Consider the following 22040-nt stretch of genomic DNA (forward strand, 5'->3'; position numbering starts at 1 on the left):
CTTTCATTAATAATTTGTCTGTTTTTCTATTTCATTGATTTTTCACTCTGTTCTTTATGATTTACTTTCTTGTGCTTATAGTGGATTTAACTTGCTCTTTTTTTCTTTTCCTGATTGATGGTATTTGAATTCTTGTATTTGAAACCATTCTTTCCTATTAGAGGTGAAATTTGATGATATAAGTTTCTCCTTAATTGTGAATTTAGAAGTTCCCCACAAATTGTGATAGGTTGCATTTTCATTGGATTGAAAGTATTTTCTAATTTCTCTCTTAATTTCTTCCTTGCCCCATTGATTATTTATGTCTTTTCCTAAATATTTGGGGATTTTCCACATATCTGTTGTTAATTTCTAATTTAATTCCATTATGATTATAGAACATACTTCCTGTGACTGAATATTTTTATATTAAGTCATGTTTTATGGTCCAGAATACAGTCTATAGTAGTGAATGATTCATATGCAATTGAAAATAACATGTATTCTGTTATTGGTGACTGAAATATTCTATAAATATTCATTGGGTAAAGTTGAATTCAAACCTTGATAATTTTTTTGCCTACTTTTTCTACCAGTTACTGGGAGAGTGTATTGAAATCTCTAACTATAACTGTGGATTTGTCTGTTTCTCCTTGCAGTACTATCAGTTTTAGCTTCATGTATTTTCAAACACTCTTATAAAGTATAAAAATGCTTAATATATTTAGGTTCTATTGACAAATTTATATTTTTATTACTGTGAAATAAACTTCTTTATACCCAGTAATATGTTTTGCTCTGAAATGTAATTTATCTGATATTAATATAGCTACACTAGTTTTAATTTGCCTAGATTTAGTATGGTGTATCTTTTCATTTTAACTTATTTTTATTTTGATTTTAGCAACATGTAGCTGAACTTTGCTTTTTTATCCGATCTAAAAATTTCTGCCTCTAAATTGGGGTGTTTTGATCATTTATATTTAATATTATTATTCAGATGGCTAGGTTTAATAAATTATCTTGCTTTTTGTTTCATATTTCTCTCAGCTGTTCTTTGTTCCCTTTTTCTTCTTCCCTTCAATTTCTTTTGAATATATTGAGTATTTTGTATGATTTCATTTCATCTTCTTTGTTGACCTATTAGTGTAACTCTGTTTTATTTTACAGATTTCTTATGATGTATAGTATATATCTTTAACTGATGATAGCCTACCTGAAAAAAAAATTATATACCTTCACAAATAGTATAAGAATTTCACAATGGTTTACTTTGATTTCTCTCTTCCTGGCCTTTATGCTGTTGTTATGTTTATGTTGTTTATGTTATGTTGGCATATACTTTACTTATCTGTATGTAATAAACTCCACAGTACCTTGTTATTCTTTTTGTCTAAGTAGTCAAGTATATTTTAAAGAGATTTAAATAATAAAAAAATCTCATATATTTGCCAACACAGTTATCCTCTGGTAGTGTTCATTCCTTTATATAGAAGTATATTTCCATTTCAGTTATTTTCCTTTTCCATGAAGGATTTCATTTTAATTCCTTATGTGCAGGTTCATCTGGCAATGAATTCTATCAGCTTTTGTATGTCTGATAAAGTCTTTATTTCACCTTTTTTTGAAAAATATTTTCACTGGATTATAGAATTCTTGTTCTTTCAGAACTTTAAAGATTTTGCTTTACTGTCTTCTCGCTTGATTTGTTTCTAAAAAGAACTCTACTGTCACATTTTCCTTTGTGCCTCTGTAGGTAATTTGTCTTTTTTATCTGTTTGCTTTTAAGATTTTCTCTTTATGACTGGTTTTGAGTAATTTGATTATGTTGCCCTTTGGTGTCATTTTCTTCAAGGTTGGTAGGGTAAGTGTGTGGCAGTGAGGCGGTAGGAGGGTGGACTTCATTGAGATTATTGGACCTGTTAATCATTTTCACCAAATTTGCAAGATTTTTAGCCATTATTTCTTTACATTTTTTTTTCTCCTCCCCTCTTCCCTACCAGAAACTCCAATTACATGTACTGAGCTCATTTAATTTTCATGTCATGTCTTTAAGCTCACTGTTTTTTCTTGCAGTGAATCAGTTGCTGCTAATTCTGTTTTATATATTTTTCATCTTAGTTTTCATTTCTAAAAGTTTTATTTGGGTCTATTTTATATCTTCTCTGTCTCTATTTAACTTCTTAAACATATGGAATACAGTTAAAATAACTGTCTTAATGTCCTTCGCTGTTAATTCTCACATCTGTGTCACTTCTGGATCCATTTCAGTTAGCTGGTTTTTCTCCTCATTATGGGTCATATTTCCCTGCAAGCCTGGAAACAGTTTTATCCTTTTGGATCTTGTTCTTAAGATCTGTTAGGTAGAAGCAGACTGCGTTTAGGACTAATATTTCCTCACTGCTGAAACAAGACCTTTCTGAGAAGCCTGTCCATTGTCCTATGAGTTATAAGGTTAATCGGTGTGGGTGGTAAAAACAGGCACTTTCCCAGCGCTCGCTGAGCATCAGACACTGTTCGCGCTAATCTCAGATGGTTCCTTTGCCAGCCTTGGCTAGTTTCTTCCCATGCATGTCCCAATTTGCTGAGTACCTGAGGGAAACTTTCACATAGTTCTCTGGTTATCACTCTCTGTAGCTTTCTCCTAGTGCTGCTAGCGCTTTGTCTTACATTCTTTAGATATCTTGGTTGCACTGTCTTCACATGTGGAGTAGGTTCTGAAGTCTGATTGGTCAAGTCTAGCCCTCAGCTCACATTGTGTCTGGAAGTGTTCAAGTCCAGCACTTTATAAGAAACAAAATAACCTCACTGACAGCTGATCAGAACACATACAGATTCCAAAATTTCTAAACTTTCAGAACTTTAAAGAACTTTTCCTTTTTTTTGCAATTCCATTTCCTTTCAATAGACACAGATTCTCAAATAGAATCCAGGGCCACCTTCCCTCTTCACTTCTCCACAGTTCCTGAAGTTTTCTCTACCTCTCTGCCCTGTCTTTTCCTGGGAGAAGTCTGGACATACCTGGGAACCTCATAGACTCTTCCTGGCATCATCCTCGGAGGACAACGTTTTTGGTCATTACAGTTTCGTATATACACCTCACACTCTTATGAGCATAACCATGAACAAGACCTCTTGCTGATATGAACCCATTCTCATAGGACAAGTTCGGCTTTTTAACAATCTCTGTTCCTTTGCTTTGTCTTACCCAAACCTTCCTCAACTTGCACGGAAGGTGCAAGAAAGAAGAAACAAAAACACCCTTTTTCCTCAACAGTACTATTTTTAAAACTAAATAGATTTTGAAGGTCAGCCTAAAAAATTCAGCATTGATTTGGTGGGGGTCATACCTGTTTAAAAATAATAGCTTTTGTTGAGTATTTTCTGTAGAGAACATGATAAATTATAATATGAAAAAAAGTGTTTAAACAGATAATGAATCTATAAGAAAGCATTTCTTTCCCAATTTTCAATTCTTTTTTGTAGAAAAATTTTCTTTTTATGTAGGCAAATTTATCAATCTTATTTAGTGAGAAGTAGTTTTTTTTTTTAACTTTTATATTTTCCCCCCTTGCATCAAAAATTAAGTTTCATTAGCTATATTTATATGAGTTCTTTAAAAAAATCAAGATATAGTCCCAGCTGTTTATCTTTCTCTTCACTATCACTGCTTTGGGTGATGTGTCTGTAAAGATGTCTTTGATGTGCAAATCCCGTAGTGTTTCGCCTATATTTCCTTCTATGTATTTTATGGTTTCAGGTCTTATGTCTAGTTCTTTAATCCATTTTGAGTTGATTTTTGTGTATGGTGTGAGGTAGTGGTCAAGCTTCATTCTTTTGCATGTAGCGACCCAGTTTTCCCAGCACCATTAATTGAACAAACTTTCTTTGCTCCAATGCATAGTCTTTGCTCCTTTGTCAAAGATTAGTTGACCATAAATCTGTGGGTTTATTTCTGGATTTTCTATTCGATTCCATTGGTCTGTTCTGCACAGCAAAAGAGACAATAACAAAAACAAAGAGAAACCCCACCAACTGGGAGAACATTTTTGCACCCAACACTAATGATAAAGGACTGATCACAAAAATCTGCAAAGAGCTGATGAGACTCAGCAACAACAAAGAAAATAATCCAGTCAAAAAATGGGCAGAAGAGCTAAAAAGAAACTTCTCTGAAGAGGAAATGCAAATGGCCAACAGACATATGAAAAAATGTTCAACATCACTTGTAATCAGGGAAATGCAAATCAAAACTACCATGAGATACCATCTCACACCAGTGAGAATGGCACATATTAAAAAAACTAGCAACAACAAATGTTGGCGAGGATGTGGAGAAAAAGGAACTCTTGTGCACTGTTGGTGGGAGTGCAAACTGGTCCAACCACTATGGAGAGCTGTGTGGAGATTTCTGGACCTACTAAACATAGAGCTTCCATATGATCCAGCAATTCCACTCCTAGGTATTTACCCAAAGGACACAGAAACATCAATTCCAAAGAGCACCTGCACTCCTATGTTTATAGCAGCACTGTTTACAATAGCTAAGCTTTGGAAACAACCCAAATGCCCAAAAATAGATGACTGGATCAAGAAGATGTGGTACATATATACCATGGAATATTACTCAGCATTCAAAAAAGATAAACACATGCAATTTGCAGCAACATGGATGGCGCTGGAAGGGATCATGCTCAGCGAAATAAGCCAAAAAGAAAAAGAAAAATACCGGATGGTCTCACTCATAGCAGGAATCTAGAAAACTTAAATAAGGGACCAGGAAAATGAATATAAGAAAGTGAAAATCAAAATCAACAAAAAACTATGAACCAGAGACACTTTTTTGGGGTGGGGGGCGGGAGGGAAGGATTGGGGTCAGAATGGGGCGTTTGCAATTGTATGGGGGAATATAAAAATAAAATTTAATATTTAAAAAAAAAAAATAAAGATTACAGGGAGAATTATTTTAAGATTTAATGGTTAACAAAAAAAAAAAATCAAGATATAAAATTCAGGAGACATGAATAATAATAATAATAATATTAGCCTTTGTCATTTTGTTGTTGTCATCTTTTTTTTTTTTTTTTTTTTTTTTTTTGTGGGACCCTTGCTGGAGCTGCCAGGGAATGAGCCGGCGCTGCAGAGGCTGCAGGCAGCCTCTCAACCCAGCGCTCAACCGCTGCGCCACCAGGGGAGGGCCTGTTGTTTTCATCTTGGACAAATTATTTCATCTCACTAAAAGCAGTTTTCTTCATCAGTAAAAAGAAGACATTGATCTAGAGAGATTCTTTAAATTATGTCCACCGATTACCTGGTACTCTTTTCTTCGAGAGATAGAACTTAATTTCTCTTTCATTGAATGTGAGGTGAACTTAGTGATTTGTTTCTAAAGAATAGAAAAATGTGGAAGGAGTGATATGTCATTTCCAAGCCTCAGTCATAAAAGGCATTTCAGATTCCTCCTTGGTCTGTTGCTCGAATCCTTTGTCTGAGGGAAATCATCTTCTATGTCTGAAGAACTCAAATGATGCTCTGAACTCAAATGAAGTTCTGCAGCAAGAACTTGGGCCTCCTGCCAGTAACCAGTGAGAAACTAAAGGTTTCTATTATCAGTCTTGTGATTACACTTCTTGAAAATAGATCCTTCAACCAGTCAAATCTTCATCTTGACTATAGTCTTACGACTGACCCTGAGCTAATATTGCCCAAATAACTTGCTCCTGAATTCGGACTCCCAGAATCTGTGAGATTTTAAATACTGTTTTTTAAGCCATTGAATATCAGAATAACTTGTTATTAATACTTTACAAACTGGGCCTCCCTGGTGGTGTAAGGGACTAAGCATCAGCTCTATGAAGCTAGCTGCAGCTACTGCAGCATCAGTTCGATCCCCAGCCAGGGACCCACATGACTCAGCAGACCTCTCCTGTCTTGCCCACTGCTCCCCTCAACAGTGTATTTCAGTAGATCTGCCTATTCTGCTCCCCACTCTGTCTCTGGTGAATCCTCTCACCCCCAGCACCTCTGGCCTATACCCCAGCCCTTGTATGCATAAAAAATAAAATCTTTTTAAAAAATACAAACTTCTTCACCTATTATAATTTAAAACTTTTCCTTGAAAAGTCTGCATTCCGTACAACAAAACATTATAGGAAGAAAGCCAAATAACAATTTTGAATAGAAATATTTTTCAACTACGTATTTTTATAATAGTTTTAAAATTATAAATATATTTACAATTTTAGTAGATGATGTTTTAGTAGATGATGTTTAATAAGATTTGACATTGGGAAATTTATCATCTTTCACAGAGTTCTGAACTAAGAAAGGGCTCTAAGGTCCTTGGAGGGTTATCAGATGTATGTGGATCCCTTTACATTATTTGCAGTGTGTTGTGTAAAAAACATTTTCCTCAGAAAGAATGTATATAACTTTTACGATGTTTTCACAGTCCCTCTCTCCTCCAAAAAAGAGTTAAGAACTATTCATCTGACTCACATTCCCACCTGTGGGAATTTAGGTGCAGAGACATAAGTGAATTATTCACAGCTAAAGATAGTGCTCAGACTCCAATATGAGAGAGAAATTCTACCTACAATAGGCAGCTCAGGGAAGAACTGATATTTGCAATGCTCTCAAGTTCTCAGGCCCTTAAGACAAACCTTTATACTTATTATTTTGCTAATACATATTTCTTGTTTACTAAATGGACTTCCCCCCACTCCCAAAAATCTCCTTGCTGGCCTACCTTTTGTCTTGTCTTCTTTCAATTTCATTCTTATAGCATATAAGAACTCAACCAAAGTGCTTTTCTACTATGTATGCTAGAATCTAAAATTAATCTGGAGAAAACACATTACACTACTTTGAGCAAATTCCTAGAGACATATCACTTACATGTTTTGCAATGATTTTTGAAATTTTCACCTCTTTGCACATTATTAGCCATTTCTTTCTGAATTAAGCCATATATGAATATTATTATCATAATAAGAAACTGGTTAAAGCACTAAAAATCAAAGTTAAGTTCTAGTATTTATGGTAATTCAGGATAAATTATGCCTATTTAGAAATTTGAAGTTGCTAAGAACCATCCCCAGATGCCTGGAAAACAAATATAAGTCCTTGATTGGAGAGCTCCAACATATGTTACAGTCTTTTTATATTTTTGATGTATCTTCTATCAGTACAAGGCTACTCATTCGGTTCTCTTTAAATATTTTTGTCGCCAATAGTATTGAACAGTCATCATAAGTAATCCTGGGCTGATTAAAGTCAAGGGAACTGATGTTCTAAATGACTAGGCCTAAAGGAAAAAAGCATAAGAAGTCCTTATTTTACCCCAGACACATTGAGCTGTCTGTATATCAGCTTTACCAAGACATTCATCCCCTATAGATTTGCCATCTGTTCACACCATCCCCATGTACTCCAGATCAAATCTTTTTGATGAACCAAGTCAGAGAAGCAAGGACTGAAACTATGGTGCAAGAGAGACAGGGACTGAAAAATCTGCACCGATGCCATGAAATGCCCATACATGCCTAAGCCTGAGTCCTTGCTGTCCCTTTTCCTCCTCAGCTCCAGAAGACATCTGCTATGAGCAGATTCTGGGGCTTGGTCAAATAACCTATTTCTTGCCACCATTCAGGGATTCTAAGTGAGCATTGTCCCTCCTCCTCAAAGATAGAAACAAAGATTCAAAACCTTGGAAACAATTCCAAGATCTATGAATGTTGAATGTTTCTAGCAAATTCAGCATTAAATCCTAATTTGTAAACAGTCTTGTATTGTAGCACAAAGAAACAGTGGAATGATTCAAGTGCTAATTGGATATGTTTATTTTTCCATAAATAGAAAGATATGTCAGGAGGAAGAGACATATTTTACATTTTGGTGAATTTTTTTTCTTAAAGTAAAATCATTCAATATTTAAAATACATTTCAAGGTAATTCCAAAATACCAAATCAGCTTTGTCTGAGGAATGGCAGGAACATGCATTGACAAGAAAATAGGTTTATTTGTAAGCTTCCAAGGGGTTGAATTTTATTATAGATGGCAGCAAAGAGCAGAGAAAATATCTGTGAAAGAGTTTTAAAGGAAAATAAATGTAGAGTTTAATAAAAGGAAAACTTATTTAGCAAGCTTATGTATTTTTTAATGGGAAGAATAAAGAAAAAAGGAGAAATAAAACCCTTTTGGTGGTATTCTTTGAGTCTGCCCAGAACCTCTTTCATCTGAAAGTATGGAAGTTCATTAAAATGAGTAATTTAAAGAGACAAATGTGATTTTGGTGATTGTATCAAGAAAACATACCTACTCTTTGAGTATGTGACTCCGCATCAGAATCAGCGGCGTTAGGCTGATTCTATTTACAGGTTGCTTCAGATGGACTTTTCAAAGTATAGTGTCAAAATTCATGCAATGAGATCACAGATTATTTTTATCATAGTAATATCAACCAATGACTTTCACTAAGGGAGCTTTCTAATATGAGCTTTCTAAAAGGGTTAGTCTGATTTTCACACAAAAGATACAATTATGCACTGAATGTAAATAACAAAATAATATTAAAAGGAAAATGTATATAACAGAAAATATAAAAGTAGATAAGAACCAATAAGCTTATATTGTGTACCTTCTACTACCCAGCTCACTATAATTGGTGCTCAAGAAATATTTACTCTTAAAAAATAAAGCATGTCAAAGGGCCTAAACAATTCTACTATACTGAATCAACCTATGACTAAAAATGCTTTATTTGACTCTTTTATTTTGTAGGTATTATTACTTGGCATTCAGAGCACATCAAACACCTCTTGCTAGCAAAGAGAGCTGCGCTGCTATCTTGGAAAAATGCAGATTAGATCACTGGGTGCTGGGAAAAACAAAGGTAGTTCTTTCTTTATTGTTCTCATTGTTAACCTGTGATGCTCTTCTGTGTACCCTTGTCTGTCATCAGTGATATGAGTGACACTTTATATAGCTTAGCAGACAAAACCCCAGCCTAACTGTGATCTTTGCTGGTCTTAGGTCAGGAGACCCAGGACCTCCTGGACCAGAGGTGAAGGGTTTGTTTCCTGCTCTACATAAAGTTTGAGAGTCATTTAGCATTCCTAGAATGAGATCTTCAAAATGCCCTCACTTTAAATCACTCTAAAATGCCCCATTTTTCAATGTTGTGTATTCCAGCCCCACATGCAAATGCAAAAATCTTATCAATGACAATGTGTCTCTTACAGTTTGTCCATTTTTTCAACAGATGTTATTTTCTCTGTAGCCAGCTTAATGGTCTTATCGTGTGTAGTTTTTTAATTTGTGGGAACTTTACACCCTTGCAGGATCTCAGGTTTTTATGGTCCATTCTGAATTACCCTTAAAATGTAGCCTTAGACTGAATGTTGAGGCCCCACTGCTGCTCCTCAGCAGAAATTGGATCCCCTTGGACCTCCCTGGTGATGCAGGGGTTAAAGACAGAGCTATCAAGCTATTGCCAGCCACTGCAGCACCTGGTCAGGGAGCAACCCACATGGCAGCAGACCTCTCCTGTCTCACCCGCTGTTCTCCTCAGCAGTGTATTTCAGTGGATCTGCCTCTTCTGCTCCCTGTTCTCTCTGGTGTATCCTCTTACTCCCTGCACCTCTGACTTATATCTCAGTTCTTGTATGCATAAGTAAATAAATCTTTAAAAAAAAAAAAAAAGAAATTAGATCCCCATGGGTCATCTGAATCCCTGTCCTCTGACCTTCCACTGTTGGTTGTGAGTCAGTTCTGTGGGTTAGTGCCTCCTCCACCAGAGGCTGCGGGGAAGGAGAGCAGAGATCACCTGGCAGAAATGAGGTAGGCCATTTGGTATCTCCTAACATTGTTGACGTGAATAATCAGATTGGCTCAACCTTAGAAGGGGGATTGTATTTGCTACTAAGAAATCAGTAATGTTAGCATAATTCAAGTCATCATAAACTTTATTTGTATAATTTTTAAAATATTTATATTAAGAATATACTGGAATAGGCCTCCCTGGTGGCACAAGGGGTTAAATGTCAGCACTATGAAGCTATCCACAGCCACTGCAGTATGAGTTTGATCCCCGGCCAGGGAGCCACACACGTGATGCAGCAGACCTCTCCTGTCTCACCTGCTGCTCACCTTAGCAGTGTATTTCAGTAGATCTGCCTGTTCTGCTCCCCATTCTGTGTTTGGTGAATCCCCTCACCCCCGCACCTCTGGCCTGTACCCCAGTTCTTGTATGTGTAAATAAATAAATCTTTTTTAAAAACTTACTGGAATAGAATGAAAGTTCAGCTTGGGAGCCCATAACTAAAACTAATGTCTCATTTCAGGTTTTTCTCAAATATTACCACATTGAACAGTTAAACTTGTTACTCCGAGAAGTCATAAGCAGAGTAGTTGTGCTGCAGGCATATGCCAAGGGCTGGCTTGTAGCCAGGAGATATAAAAGAGTCAGAGAGAAGAGAGAGAAGGGGGCTGTTGCCATCCAATCAGGTAAATGGTTCTAAGTCCTGGCATTTCATTAGTTTCTGGGCGTGGGGGGCACTTACCTGTTACTTTCCTTAGTGTTTTCTTCTCTTCTTCCCTCCCTTTCTTATCTTCCCTGCATCAGCAAATGTTTACTGAGTTCCTACTGCTGACCATACCCTGTGCTAGGTGCTAGGGATATAGCCAAGAGCAGGACCACCAAGGTCCCTGACCTCCAGACAAACAAACAAGCCATCACAACACCCTGGATGAGTGACAAGACAGAGGCAGTATGAAGTGGATGGATGCAAAACCCAGGTCACACTAACATGTACCCCAGCTCCCAGATGACTGACAGACATCACATCATATACTTAATATACTTAGTCACTACAAGGTTTTCAGCATCAGTATAATTAATACCATTTCCAGAGGACTTTTTGCCCAGACAGAGCTTATAAACCAACCTAACAAATCACTAGGCTCTGCCATATACCATTCTAGTCGGTGTCTCTTCATATTGAGAGAGTGTCTCTTTCTCTTCTTTTTTTCATTTCTCTTGCCTTTTGCATTTCTGTCATGCGTTTTCCTTCTCTTAGCACAATTCTTGGCATATAGTTCCCCTTACAAAATGCAAGTGTTGTATTACTAGTTATTTCCCCTTTTATTTTTGCTTTCAACTGCCATGTTTATACCTTCCTCCAATTAAAAATATGGGCCAGATCAAGTTATTCCAGTTTCTTCACAGCCCCCACTTCCTGAAGACAGAGCTTCTTCCATGGGCTGGAATGACAGAGAACCACTTTACCTGGGACAGGGGATCCAAGTGATTTAAAACTGGAAACCAGAGTGTTTTGTAAATGCACTGGCTAAAAACAAAAATAACTCCTCAGAAACATCTTGGAGGACAAACAGAGAGTACAGAGAGGCCTCTCTTCCCCATCACTGCTCACGTATCTCTGCTTAACTGGTTCAGTGAGAAAGCAGGAGGGAGGAGGAGAGGGGTAATACATTGGAGGGGAAACAGCTTATATCAATTCTCTGGCACGTTCTTAAATTAATGTCATTCCTAGCACATGGTTTTATATTTTTAGCCTGGAGAGGATATGATGCTCGGAGGAAATTTAAGAAAATAAGCAACAGAAGGAATGAGTCTGCTGTTCATATACAACCAGGTAATTAAAACATCATTTTCACAATATTCACTTGAAAATATTCTGTGATTAAGTTTATATGAATTTAGAAAAGCTATAAGGTTAATAATTTAGGAACACCGTAACTTGAGTCCAAGAGTTACAGCAGGGGCTTCTAGTGCTTGTACTAACACACCTCTTGAGCGATGATGAAGCTAAAAGTCGCATGTGCTGCTTGTCATACTTGGCTTAGGATGCGCTGTGTAGGTATTCCTATATTCCCAATTTTATAGTAGGAAAAAAAGAGACCCAGAGAAGGGAAGTAACTTGTCTGTGAACACACAGCTGGTCAGTAGCAGAGGCAGCTTTCAAATATGGGCAGTTTGGACAGTCAGCTTTGCACACTGCCAACTGAACACACCCTTTCCTTTTTGGACTTACATGTGCCTGTCTATAAAATGGGCACTATTGACTAAAAACGTCTGGAGGGTGCCTTCCAACCTGGGAATTCTCTGATTACATGCCAGACTTGTCTTTAGCATCATGGAGATAGGAAAACTCAGGTACTTTCCCAGCCAACTGGGTTTTCCACACTCAGGATGTGACTAACGTGGTTCCCAGGGCCCCCACGGGATGAGTCCACATTGGCTTAAATTGGCGTTGGCTGCTGAAGACTGGGAACCCTGGCTCCTGGCTCAACCATCCCCTCCTCTGAGTCCAGGTCACTCTGCTGTTCTGCAAAGGATGGTATCCACGTGGCTGCCAGACCAAACTCTCTCTGCTATTTGAAGCTGCAAATGCCTAATTGAGGCGCTGGGAGAAACAGGCTCCACAGTATGCCAGGAGCTCCGAGAGCATAAGAAACTGAAGACAGAATGAAAGAGAAGTGGCGAGTGCAGTGGACTCAGCAGCAGGGAGAGAGATATAGGATTTCAGACACTGCCACTCTTGAAGTAGACTTTTCAATAAAACAGATGTAGCCTTTTCGAGGAGGGCCCTGTCTAGAACCTGACTCCACAGCCTCAGAACTCTCTCTGGCCACCGCAGAAGCCAGACATCTTCATTCAGAACCAAAATATTTGCGAGGAAGGGGCTTCATTTAAATGCAAGTATGTAACTTTAAACACTATCTCTTAGGAATTCTAAGCTCTACAACTTCAAAGATTAAGGAAAAGGGATGTAATTCTAGTGGCTGCTTAAGAAAGACAACCCAGAATTATTTGTTCCCTACTTACCCATCTGCGCACGCGCGCGTGCACACACACACACACACACACACACATACACACACACACACACACTTTCTTTCTCTTTCTCTCTCTCTCTCTCTTCCCCATTAAGAGAATATTGAGCTAGCGTTTTGTCCCAGAGCCCAACAGATGTTTTAAAAGTTAAACTTTGAGCCTGATGTTGGTTTGGAGAGGTGTTGGGTTCAGAGAGTGGGGTCCTCGGGTTAATTCTGGGAAAAATTTCATCAAAGCTGTCCTTTAAGCAGCACATGGTGAATTTCCCCATGAGGCAGAGATATTTATTTATATCCAAAAGGGCAAGTTTATTATAAAAATGGAGAGAAAAATTACAGGACTCTTGAGAGGCAGCAGATTCCTCTTTCTCCATCAAGCTGATAATCTTGGTCCACTGAGTTGAGGGTGTAGGGTCATAAATCATATTTTCTCTCAGAAAATCATCTTTAGAGGGCTCCCAGTTTATACTGTTATCTCTAAGTAAATATGGCATAAAAATAAACAGGTTGGCTTCTTTGTCATATCAGAACAGTCATGATGACATCTTTACAGGGCAGCACCCATGTGCCAGGTACTGTGGAAGCACAATTTTGCATTGTGAAACTACAAAGAACACATTTCTTTGAGAGCTTGCTTTTTGTTTTGTTGTTTTAGTTTTGCAAGTACTGCCTTCCTTAACCCGGCAGCTGTTGTTCCTACTTATCAAGCGGCATTGGAAATTTCCATTAATTGAGGCTGCAGGGGCCTGGGCAGGCATGAAGACACTGAGGGTGGCACTAATGCCACTTCTCCCTCTTGGAAGTACAGTGTGGCAGCCAGTGCAAAAGCAGGAGAGTGTCTCTATCAGTCAAGTTGCTAGTTATGTGTTGGGGTAAGGATGTTTGCAATTTTAGGGGCAGTTTATTTTACCTAAGGATGTTTTTCTTTAGATTCGAAAGCATGGTTGTGCTTATCTAAAAAGCAAAGCAGTTTATTCCAACATCTCTGTTTTGGTGTGTGCCCTTCCCAAGGCATAATCCCCTCTTTAGAAACGTCCCTTTGTCAGCCTCCCCGGTGGCGTAGTGGTTGAGCGCTGGGTTGTGAAGCTCCCCCTCAGTCTCTGCAGCACTGGTTCGATCCCCGGCTGCTCCCGGGCCACCGGAGGAGGGTCCCACATGGCGCGCAGACCTCTCCTGCCATCCGCTGCTCCCCTCAGCAGTGTACTTCGGTCCTTCTGCCTGCTCTGCTCCCCGCTCTGGCTCTGGTGGATTCTCTCACCCCCCTGCGCTTCTGACTGTACCCAGTGCTTGTATAAATAAATAAATAAATCTTTAAAAAAAATTAAAAAAAAAAAAAAGAAAAGAAACATCCCTTTGTGCCAACATAACATTTCCGAGTAGAACAAGTCGCAGACATAGTGGTTCCCTTGCTTTTGAAGCCTGCAGGAAGTGAGGTGGGCATGCTATCATGGCACAATCATTCTGTTTATTTTCTCTGGTTATTCTCTAATTTTTTCCCCCAACAAATCATATTATTTGAAATTTAGATTCTGTAGAATGCATTTGTATTTCATCTGGCCCTTAGTCTTTTTTTTTTTAATGGTGTTGTTAAGATGTGTTATATATTTTAAAAAAAACCAGCCCTTGAAATTTAGGAAGCATTTGGCCTACATGTTGCTACAGAGCAGTGCATATTGAAATTTGTTTTCCTTTCATCTCCTTCCCAATAAAAGCAGCCGCTTGGCTTATCCCTTTAGCTTCCTCAGAACTTCCTTTCAGAATTCCCGATCTATTACGGCACATTCACATACCAGAAACAAGATGCCTTTTCATGCTGTCAACCTTTTTCATCTGAAATGTAAATTAATTCTTGCTGGTATGCCTTGACAGAGATCAAAGACCTGGTATTAACCTTCCTGAGCTTTCTCCAGAATCTATCCCCAGGACCAGACTGCTGCTGGTAGAGGCCAGTGTCTCTATTATGGGGCTCTCCTCCAGCCAGCCCTTGGTCTAGGTGCCACCATTTCAAAGGTTCAAAGTACTTTTGTAAATAACCTCATCACTACTTTCAACTGGGTGAGAAATCTGCCTAGGAGAGAGGGAGGGGGAGAGGGATAGAGAAGGAAAGGAACAGGGAGAAGGAGGGAGAGAGAAAGGACCCTGCTCATGTTAATTATGGGCACTTCACTCACATGCCCAGAGCTTGTTTAAGTGGTTCTGACAGCAAGTGATCTCGGTGTGGTAGAGGGAGGGACAGGGCTCCAGATTGGAAATCTCTCCCGTTGCTCAGTGGGTCATTTCTTGCCTGTTAGTCTTTGAGGTAGGCCACATTTGCATTTTCAAAATAAACAGATGCCTTTCAAATACATGAGCTGGTGGTCTAGAGATCTCTGTGGGCCCTAACTGTTCACCAGCCAGTGATCAAATGCTGGAAGAGAAAACAAACAGGAAAAAAAAAACCCTAGGTAGATGTGCGTACATTTCTTATGTGTATAACATTGTGCCAACTATAAAAGGCCTTTATGAGATGGGGATCTCAGGGAGAAAGAAAGATCCAGGGATTCCAAGCAATGTGTAGTTAGTTCATCAGTTTTCTTGGGAAGGGACAAGTGTTGATGTTACCTTGGTGAGAAATGGAATGTTTTATTATGTTTTTATTATTGGTTAATGATGATAAAAGTCTCATGCCATAGGAAAACACAGCCTTTAAAATACCAAAGTATTAAAAACGTGTGCATTTTTAATCAGAAAACTAGGAATGCATATATTAGTGTTCAGATAGATGGGGTAGTCTAAGTAAAAACTAGCCATTACTAGTTCATTATTTTTAAAATGAACTTTCAAGTTTCAGAAACTTGATTTATCCAACTAAAAATGCATATTTTCCTCAGTAAATACAATCAAAACAAGTAACCTACAGGGAATTTTTAAGGATTTACAATGCCTCGTTCTTTAAGTTCTTGAAAGCACTAACTTTAAAATTGTCCCTCTAATTTAAGACCTCTTTTTTATTTTATTTTGTATATTTTTGCATCATTTTTCATTTTTGCACAATGTATGCCTTTTCATCTTGGTTGTAGTCCCCATACAATTCCCACCCCCCTTATTTTGACTGTATTCCCTCCTACCTCCCCACTTCCACCCCCCCGTAGTGTGTCTCTGGCTTATAGTTGCTTGTTGATTTTGATTTTTACTTTATTATAATTAGTCTTTCTCCTGGTCCCTTATTTAGGTTTCTAAATTCCTGCTATGAGTGAGACCATCTGATATTTTTCTTTTTCTTTCTGGCTTATTTCGCTGAGTATGATCCCTTCCAGCTCCATCCATGTTGCTGCAAATGGCATGAGTTTATCTTTTTTTGATAGTATTAGTATTCCATTGCATATATGCACCACATCTTCTTGATCCAGTCATCTATTTTTGGGCATTTGGGTTGTTTCCTTAGCTTAGCTATTGTAAATAGTGCTGCTATAAACATGGGGGTGCAGGTGCCCTTTTGAATTAATGATTCTGTGTCCTTTGGGTAAATACCTAGAAGTGGAATTGCTGGGTCATATGGAAGCTCCATCTTTAGCAGGTTGAGGAATCTCCATACAGCTTTCCATAGTGGTTGGACCAATTTTCACTCCCACCAACAGTGTCGGAGAGTGCCTTTTTCTCCACATCCTTGCCAACATTTGTTGCTAGTTTTTTTAATGTGCGCCATCTCACTGGTGTAAGATGGTATCTCGTTGTAGTCTTGATTTGCATTTCTCTGATTGCAAGTGATGCTGAACATTTTTTCATATGCCTATTGGCCATTTGCATTTCCTCTTCGGAGAAGTTCCTTTTTAGCTCTCCTGCCCATTTTTTTGACTGGATTATTTATTTTGTTTTTGTTGAGACTCTTCAGCTCTTTGTAGATTTTTGTGATCAGTCCTTTATCGTTAGTGTTGTGTGTGAAAATTTTCTCCCAGTTTGTGCGGTGCAAGACCTGTTTTTTAACCCAGAACAAAGTGGTGGGTCTCCCAGTTTCTGACAGGAAATACTTCCAGTTGGTGACAGTGGAGCCAGAATTTCAAAAAGTGCCTTCCAGGAGAAGAGAACCCTTTTGGCCCACCTTAGCTCCCTCTCTGCCCCCCCCACCCCGCCCCCAAGCAAGAAGAGAACATATGCACATTTTCTTTTCTTAAAAGATTTCACTTATTTATTTTTGCATAGAAGAACTGGGATGCAAGCCAGAGGTATGGGGGAGGGGGAGTAAGAGGATTCACCAGAGACAGAGTGGGGAGCAGAACAGGCAGATCTACTGAAATACATTGCTGAGGGGAATAGTGGGTGAGACAGGAGCATATGTGCAGCATATGTGGGTCAGCTCCCTGGCCAGGATCAAACTGAAGCCGCAGTGGTAAAAGCACTGAGACTTAACCCCTGGGCAACCAGGGACAGCCCACAATTTCTTTTCTTTCTTTCTTTCTTTTTTTTTAAATAGAAGAGCTAGAATGTAGGCCAGAGGTAAGGGGGGTGAAAGGATTCACCAGGGACAGATTTTCATCTAACTGCTTCAGTGTATGGAATTGTTGTTTTCTCTTTTCCTCTGTCCTGTAATTCCTCTAAATGTAAGGGAAAACAAGTTCCAAACTCTGCTTAGCTAGTGTGCGATAGTCAGCTGCCTGGCCTTCCCTGGTGTTTTAAGCTATATCCATACCAGAATAAAGTAGCATTCAGGGAAAGACTTAGTTGCTGCACCTGGGTTTGAGAGTTGTGAGTTGTGAACTAGCTCCATTGGTTTCTAAACCTTTCTTTAGTGAACAACGTGTTAAACCTTCAGACTTATGCAAGGGTCCTACTCAGTGTGCGAACGTGCTACCTGGGTTTCTTTAACGCTCTGTAATAGAGTGATGACTAATTTCTGATAGCTATAGAGTTGACATTTTCAAGGGGGGAGGAACAATGTTTGGGGGCACAAGCTGTGATTTTCTTTGGAGCCCCTGAAGCATGGCTTAGAGGAAGGCCCAACTGTAGGTGCATAGTTTCTGTTGAGATGGTGCTGCCAAATGTCACTTAGGGACAAACAATAGAATCCTTACCTTGAAATAACTTGGAATGCAAAGGAATGTTCTCTACTGTGGAATCAAATTATCGCCCACATTAGAATTATGCACCCAGAGGCTATTCACCTACTACATAGAGAGGAAGCTGCAAAGCCAACACGGGCTTGAGGAGTACTTGCGCTTGATGTCATAATGGCATGGCATGGACGTGTGCTGCAGCAGACAGCACCCCCAGAACTCAAGATTAAAATTTCAGGGAATGCCATGGACGGCCATGGCAAACTGCTGTAGTTTAGAATCGTTTTCTCCATTACAGATTTCATTTAGACTTCCAGAATCTAGCCACAAAGAGGGGATGCCCAAAATGGGGCAACATTCTTATGATCAGCCACATACTAATATTGCCTTTGCTCCATGTCTTTACATTATTTCATTTTTTAATATAAAATCATAAAATGTGGTATCACACTTTATAACCTTTATTAGTTATTTACTCTGCAGTCTTAATACAATGTTATTGTATTACTGTTATGGCAAGAATGATTAGATTTTTTTTTCCTCGGAAGACTTATATGTATAGAAAGACAGATGTTGTTTTCTCCCTTGACACATGAAACAGAAGCATAGAGAATTTAAAAAAGTTGTCTCCCTTCACGTGTTATGTGAGTTTGAGAATTGGTACCAGAGCTCTCTTCTGAATCTTCACCCACTGCTCTTTCTAGGAGACTGTGCTCTGTGGTTTCCATTCTGTATATGGCACATGGACATGGGGTACCAGTTAAAACTTTGGAAATAGTTTTATATACCATCCTGTGTATAGGCCTTGGAGTCAAAACAATTGACTTGAAATCCTGGCTGTGCTACCATTATCATGTAGTCATAATGTCACCAGGAAAATCACTTAACTTCCGAACCTTAACGTATTTAGTGTGATATGGGACTCATTGAGGCCAATTCTCAGAACTATTGTGAAGATGACAGCAGATAAGGCATGCAAAGCTTACAGTAGATATGTAATAAATGTCATTTCCCTCTCTATTCCTTCTTCCTAAATATGATTGTCTGGTGGGGGGGGGCGGGAAACAGTCTTTGAAATACTTCTCTATGGTGAGCATATAAAGCTATATCTTCAAAATGGTGGAATTTTTTTCTCTCACTTTTAGAGAAAAAAATTGGTACTTGTCAAATCTCAAATACAGTTATATAAACCTTTATTAGAGAATACTTCCAATCTTATATTTTATTTGACAATGAAAAACAGTAATAATGTGAAATATTTTAGGCGTCTTTGTTTTTGTAAAGAATTGTGTTCCATCATGCCAAGAAGTTGGTTCATTTGTGTGGATAAATTTTTCAGTGCCCTCAAAACTGTTGAGAAATGGGTGGTGTGCTACTGACATCATTCTTCCCATTCACTAGTTTGAGGCCCTTTTCTGTAAGTTTGTTCTGTAAAATAGCAAGTGACTTCATTACCCACTTCCACGAAGTCAGAAATTCTAAAATCTAGGAGTTAAATCTCACCCAGAGTTGCTGCCTGCTGGTGTGGAAAGCAAGTCGCCTCTCAGATGTCTGAAGAGTTGGAAGATCATGGTGAGCCTATCACATCTAACCCACAGTGACGGGTGATTGGCAGCATAACAGCTGAGCGACAGCCATTTGGCCAGAAGTTCAAACCTCAACACGAAGAGCCATAGCAGGATCGCGGCTTGATTTGCTGTGGCCATGAAGTCTGAATCACCAAGCACAGAGGCAGAGGCAGAGGTGACAGCTGGTAACCATTCTCGTCAATAAAGTTGTGACGGTTGAGATGTACAAACAACCAGAGCTTGCTAATTTCATAGACTTTGAGCCAAGTGCTTAGTGTCAAAACCAGCTATGGTCAATAATGCAAATGGTTTTGAAGGGTCCCTCATCAACAGCAAGGCTCTCCCACCAGCCTCTTTCTTTCTAAAGGGTTACAAGTGATTGGATCCTCCTTCCCAGAAATAATTCAGATTATGGAGGAGGCTTTATCTTTTTACTTTTCAAAATTCTGGTAACCATTTAAAAGTCAGATTTATGAGATACAGTTTACAAACAGTAAAATTCAAACAGTTGTATAAAAACAGAGACATACAGTCAGATAACTGACTCCATAGTCAAGAGAAAGGACATTTCCAGAAAGTTTCCTATGTCCCTTTTGTCATTTACTCCTTCCATACACTCAGCTCCTGGCCACTGCTAGTGGGGTTTCTGTCCCTGTAATGTTGCCATCTCAAAAAAGTCTTATAAATGGAGTCACATGGTATGTAGCCTTTTGAGTCTGGCTTCTTTCACTTAGCATCATGCATATGAGATTCACCCATGTTCTGTTTAACAGTGATTTGTATTTTTTTTTTCATAAATCTGTGGGTTTATTTCTGGATTTTCTATTTGATTCCATTGGTCTGTGTGTCTGTTCTTGTTCCAATACCATGCAGTTGTTTTTTTTTTACGTTTCTATGTGATTTGTATTTTTTCATTGCTTAGCAGAATTCTAGTATATGTATCCACAGTTTTATCCATGACCAGCTAAAGGCATTTGTTTATAGTTCTTGGTGATTATGATTAAAGTTGCTGTATTCAGAAGTTCATGGTTTCAGAAAAATTGATAAAAAGGTGAATAACCTGTGTTATAGGAAGCCTGAGCTGTCTGAAACACAATGCTAGAGTTGAAAAGTGTTTCCTTTTTGATTAGCCAACAGAAATCCTTGTTTCTCTACATTGTATATACTTTTTCATAATAATTTACAGTTATTGAAATAATTTACATTTTATAATAATTTATAAAAAGTTCACTTACCTTATTCTGTAATTGCCATAATAATCCTGAGAAGAAGGCTCAGAATCTCACCCTATTTTTATGGGCGGCAGCCAAGAAACCTCCCTCTAATCTAGACTGTCTAACTCCTCATCCGCTATCCTTCCCCCCAAAAAAGCATTTTTAGAATATCCTGCCTGTGCAGATCATTCTGCTAGATACAAAAACAACTAATGTTTTTCCTCCTTTAAGAAGGCACAGTCTGATATCTTATGTTGTCAGGAAAATGTTAATTAAAACAGTGAGATACACTGCATTCCTATTAGACTGGCTAAAATCTGTAACACTGACAGCACCAGGCTGGTGAATGCATTGCTGGTTGAAATGTAAAATGGTTCAACCACCTTGGAAGATAGTTTGGTGGTTTCTTACGAAGCCAAACATACTCTTACCGTATGATCCGGTAATTGCACTACTTGGTATTTACCCAAAGGAAGTTGAAAACTTATTTCCATACAGAGACCTACATATAGATGTGTAAGGCAGCTTTATTCATAATTACCAAAACTTAGAATCAATCAAGGTGTTGTTCAGTGGGTGAATGAATCAATAAACTATGGTACATCCAGACTATAAAGTATTATTCAGCACTGAGATGGAATAAGCTTTCAAGCCACTAAAAGATGTGAAGGAATCCTACATGTTTTTTCAAAGTGAAAAAAGCCAATTTGAAAGGGCTAGATACTCTATGTTGACATCCTGATAAAGGCAAAGTTTTTACTGAAGACAGTAAAAACATCAGAAACACGAAGAAGGTAAATGGAACACAGGAGAATTTTATGGCAGTGAAAATAATCTGTGTGATGCCATAATGATAGTTACATGTCATTACACATTGATCCAAACCCATAGGCTATGCAATAAGAGTTTTTGTAAACTACGAGCTTCATAGGTTCATCAATTGTAACAAATGTACGCCTCTGGTGGGAATGACAATACAGAGGAGACTGTTCCTATGTGAGAGTAGGGACCACATGGAAAATCTCTGTACCTTCCCCTCAGTTTTGCTTTGAAACTAAAACTGTTCAAAACACAATTGTCCTACAGGGAAAATGAGGGGCAGTCTCAAATAGAACCAGGACTGACACCTGCTGCAATCTTCAGAGGAGCAGTAAGTCAGAGCCAAGTAACACAACCACAAGAAATCAATCTATGAAACTGCCTCAAATCCTTTCTTGGAAGCAGGGCATAAATTGTAAGAAATAAATCCAACCTGAGTTTGATGGGAGTCAAAAGCGAACAGGCCAACAGTCCCTGGATACCTGAAGGGAAGGGGAATCCCCAGACAGTGATGTTCCAGGGCAGGCAGGAAACTGATTTCTAGGGTAAGGGAAAACCTCCTTCCTTAGCTTCC

The 22040-nt window shown here is 38.5% G+C and overlaps 1 protein-coding gene across 1 annotated transcript in view; it reads left to right on the forward strand.

Annotated features, from left to right (window-relative positions):
- Positions 1-22040, forward strand: part of MYO3B (myosin IIIB) — a 165548-nt gene that overhangs the window by 112784 nt on the left and 30724 nt on the right. The window contains exons 19-21 of the mRNA XM_054699457.1: positions 8762-8873; positions 10324-10486; positions 11554-11634. Of these exons, the coding sequence (XP_054555432.1) occupies positions 8762-8873; positions 10324-10486; positions 11554-11634 (356 nt within the window). The remainder of the gene's footprint in view (positions 1-8761; positions 8874-10323; positions 10487-11553; positions 11635-22040) is intronic.

Source organism: Talpa occidentalis, unplaced genomic scaffold (genome assembly GCF_014898055.3).
Source record: "Talpa occidentalis isolate TD23 unplaced genomic scaffold, MPIMG_talOcc4v2.1 talOcc4.3, whole genome shotgun sequence".
Lineage (NCBI taxonomy): Eukaryota > Metazoa > Chordata > Mammalia > Eulipotyphla > Talpidae > Talpa > Talpa occidentalis.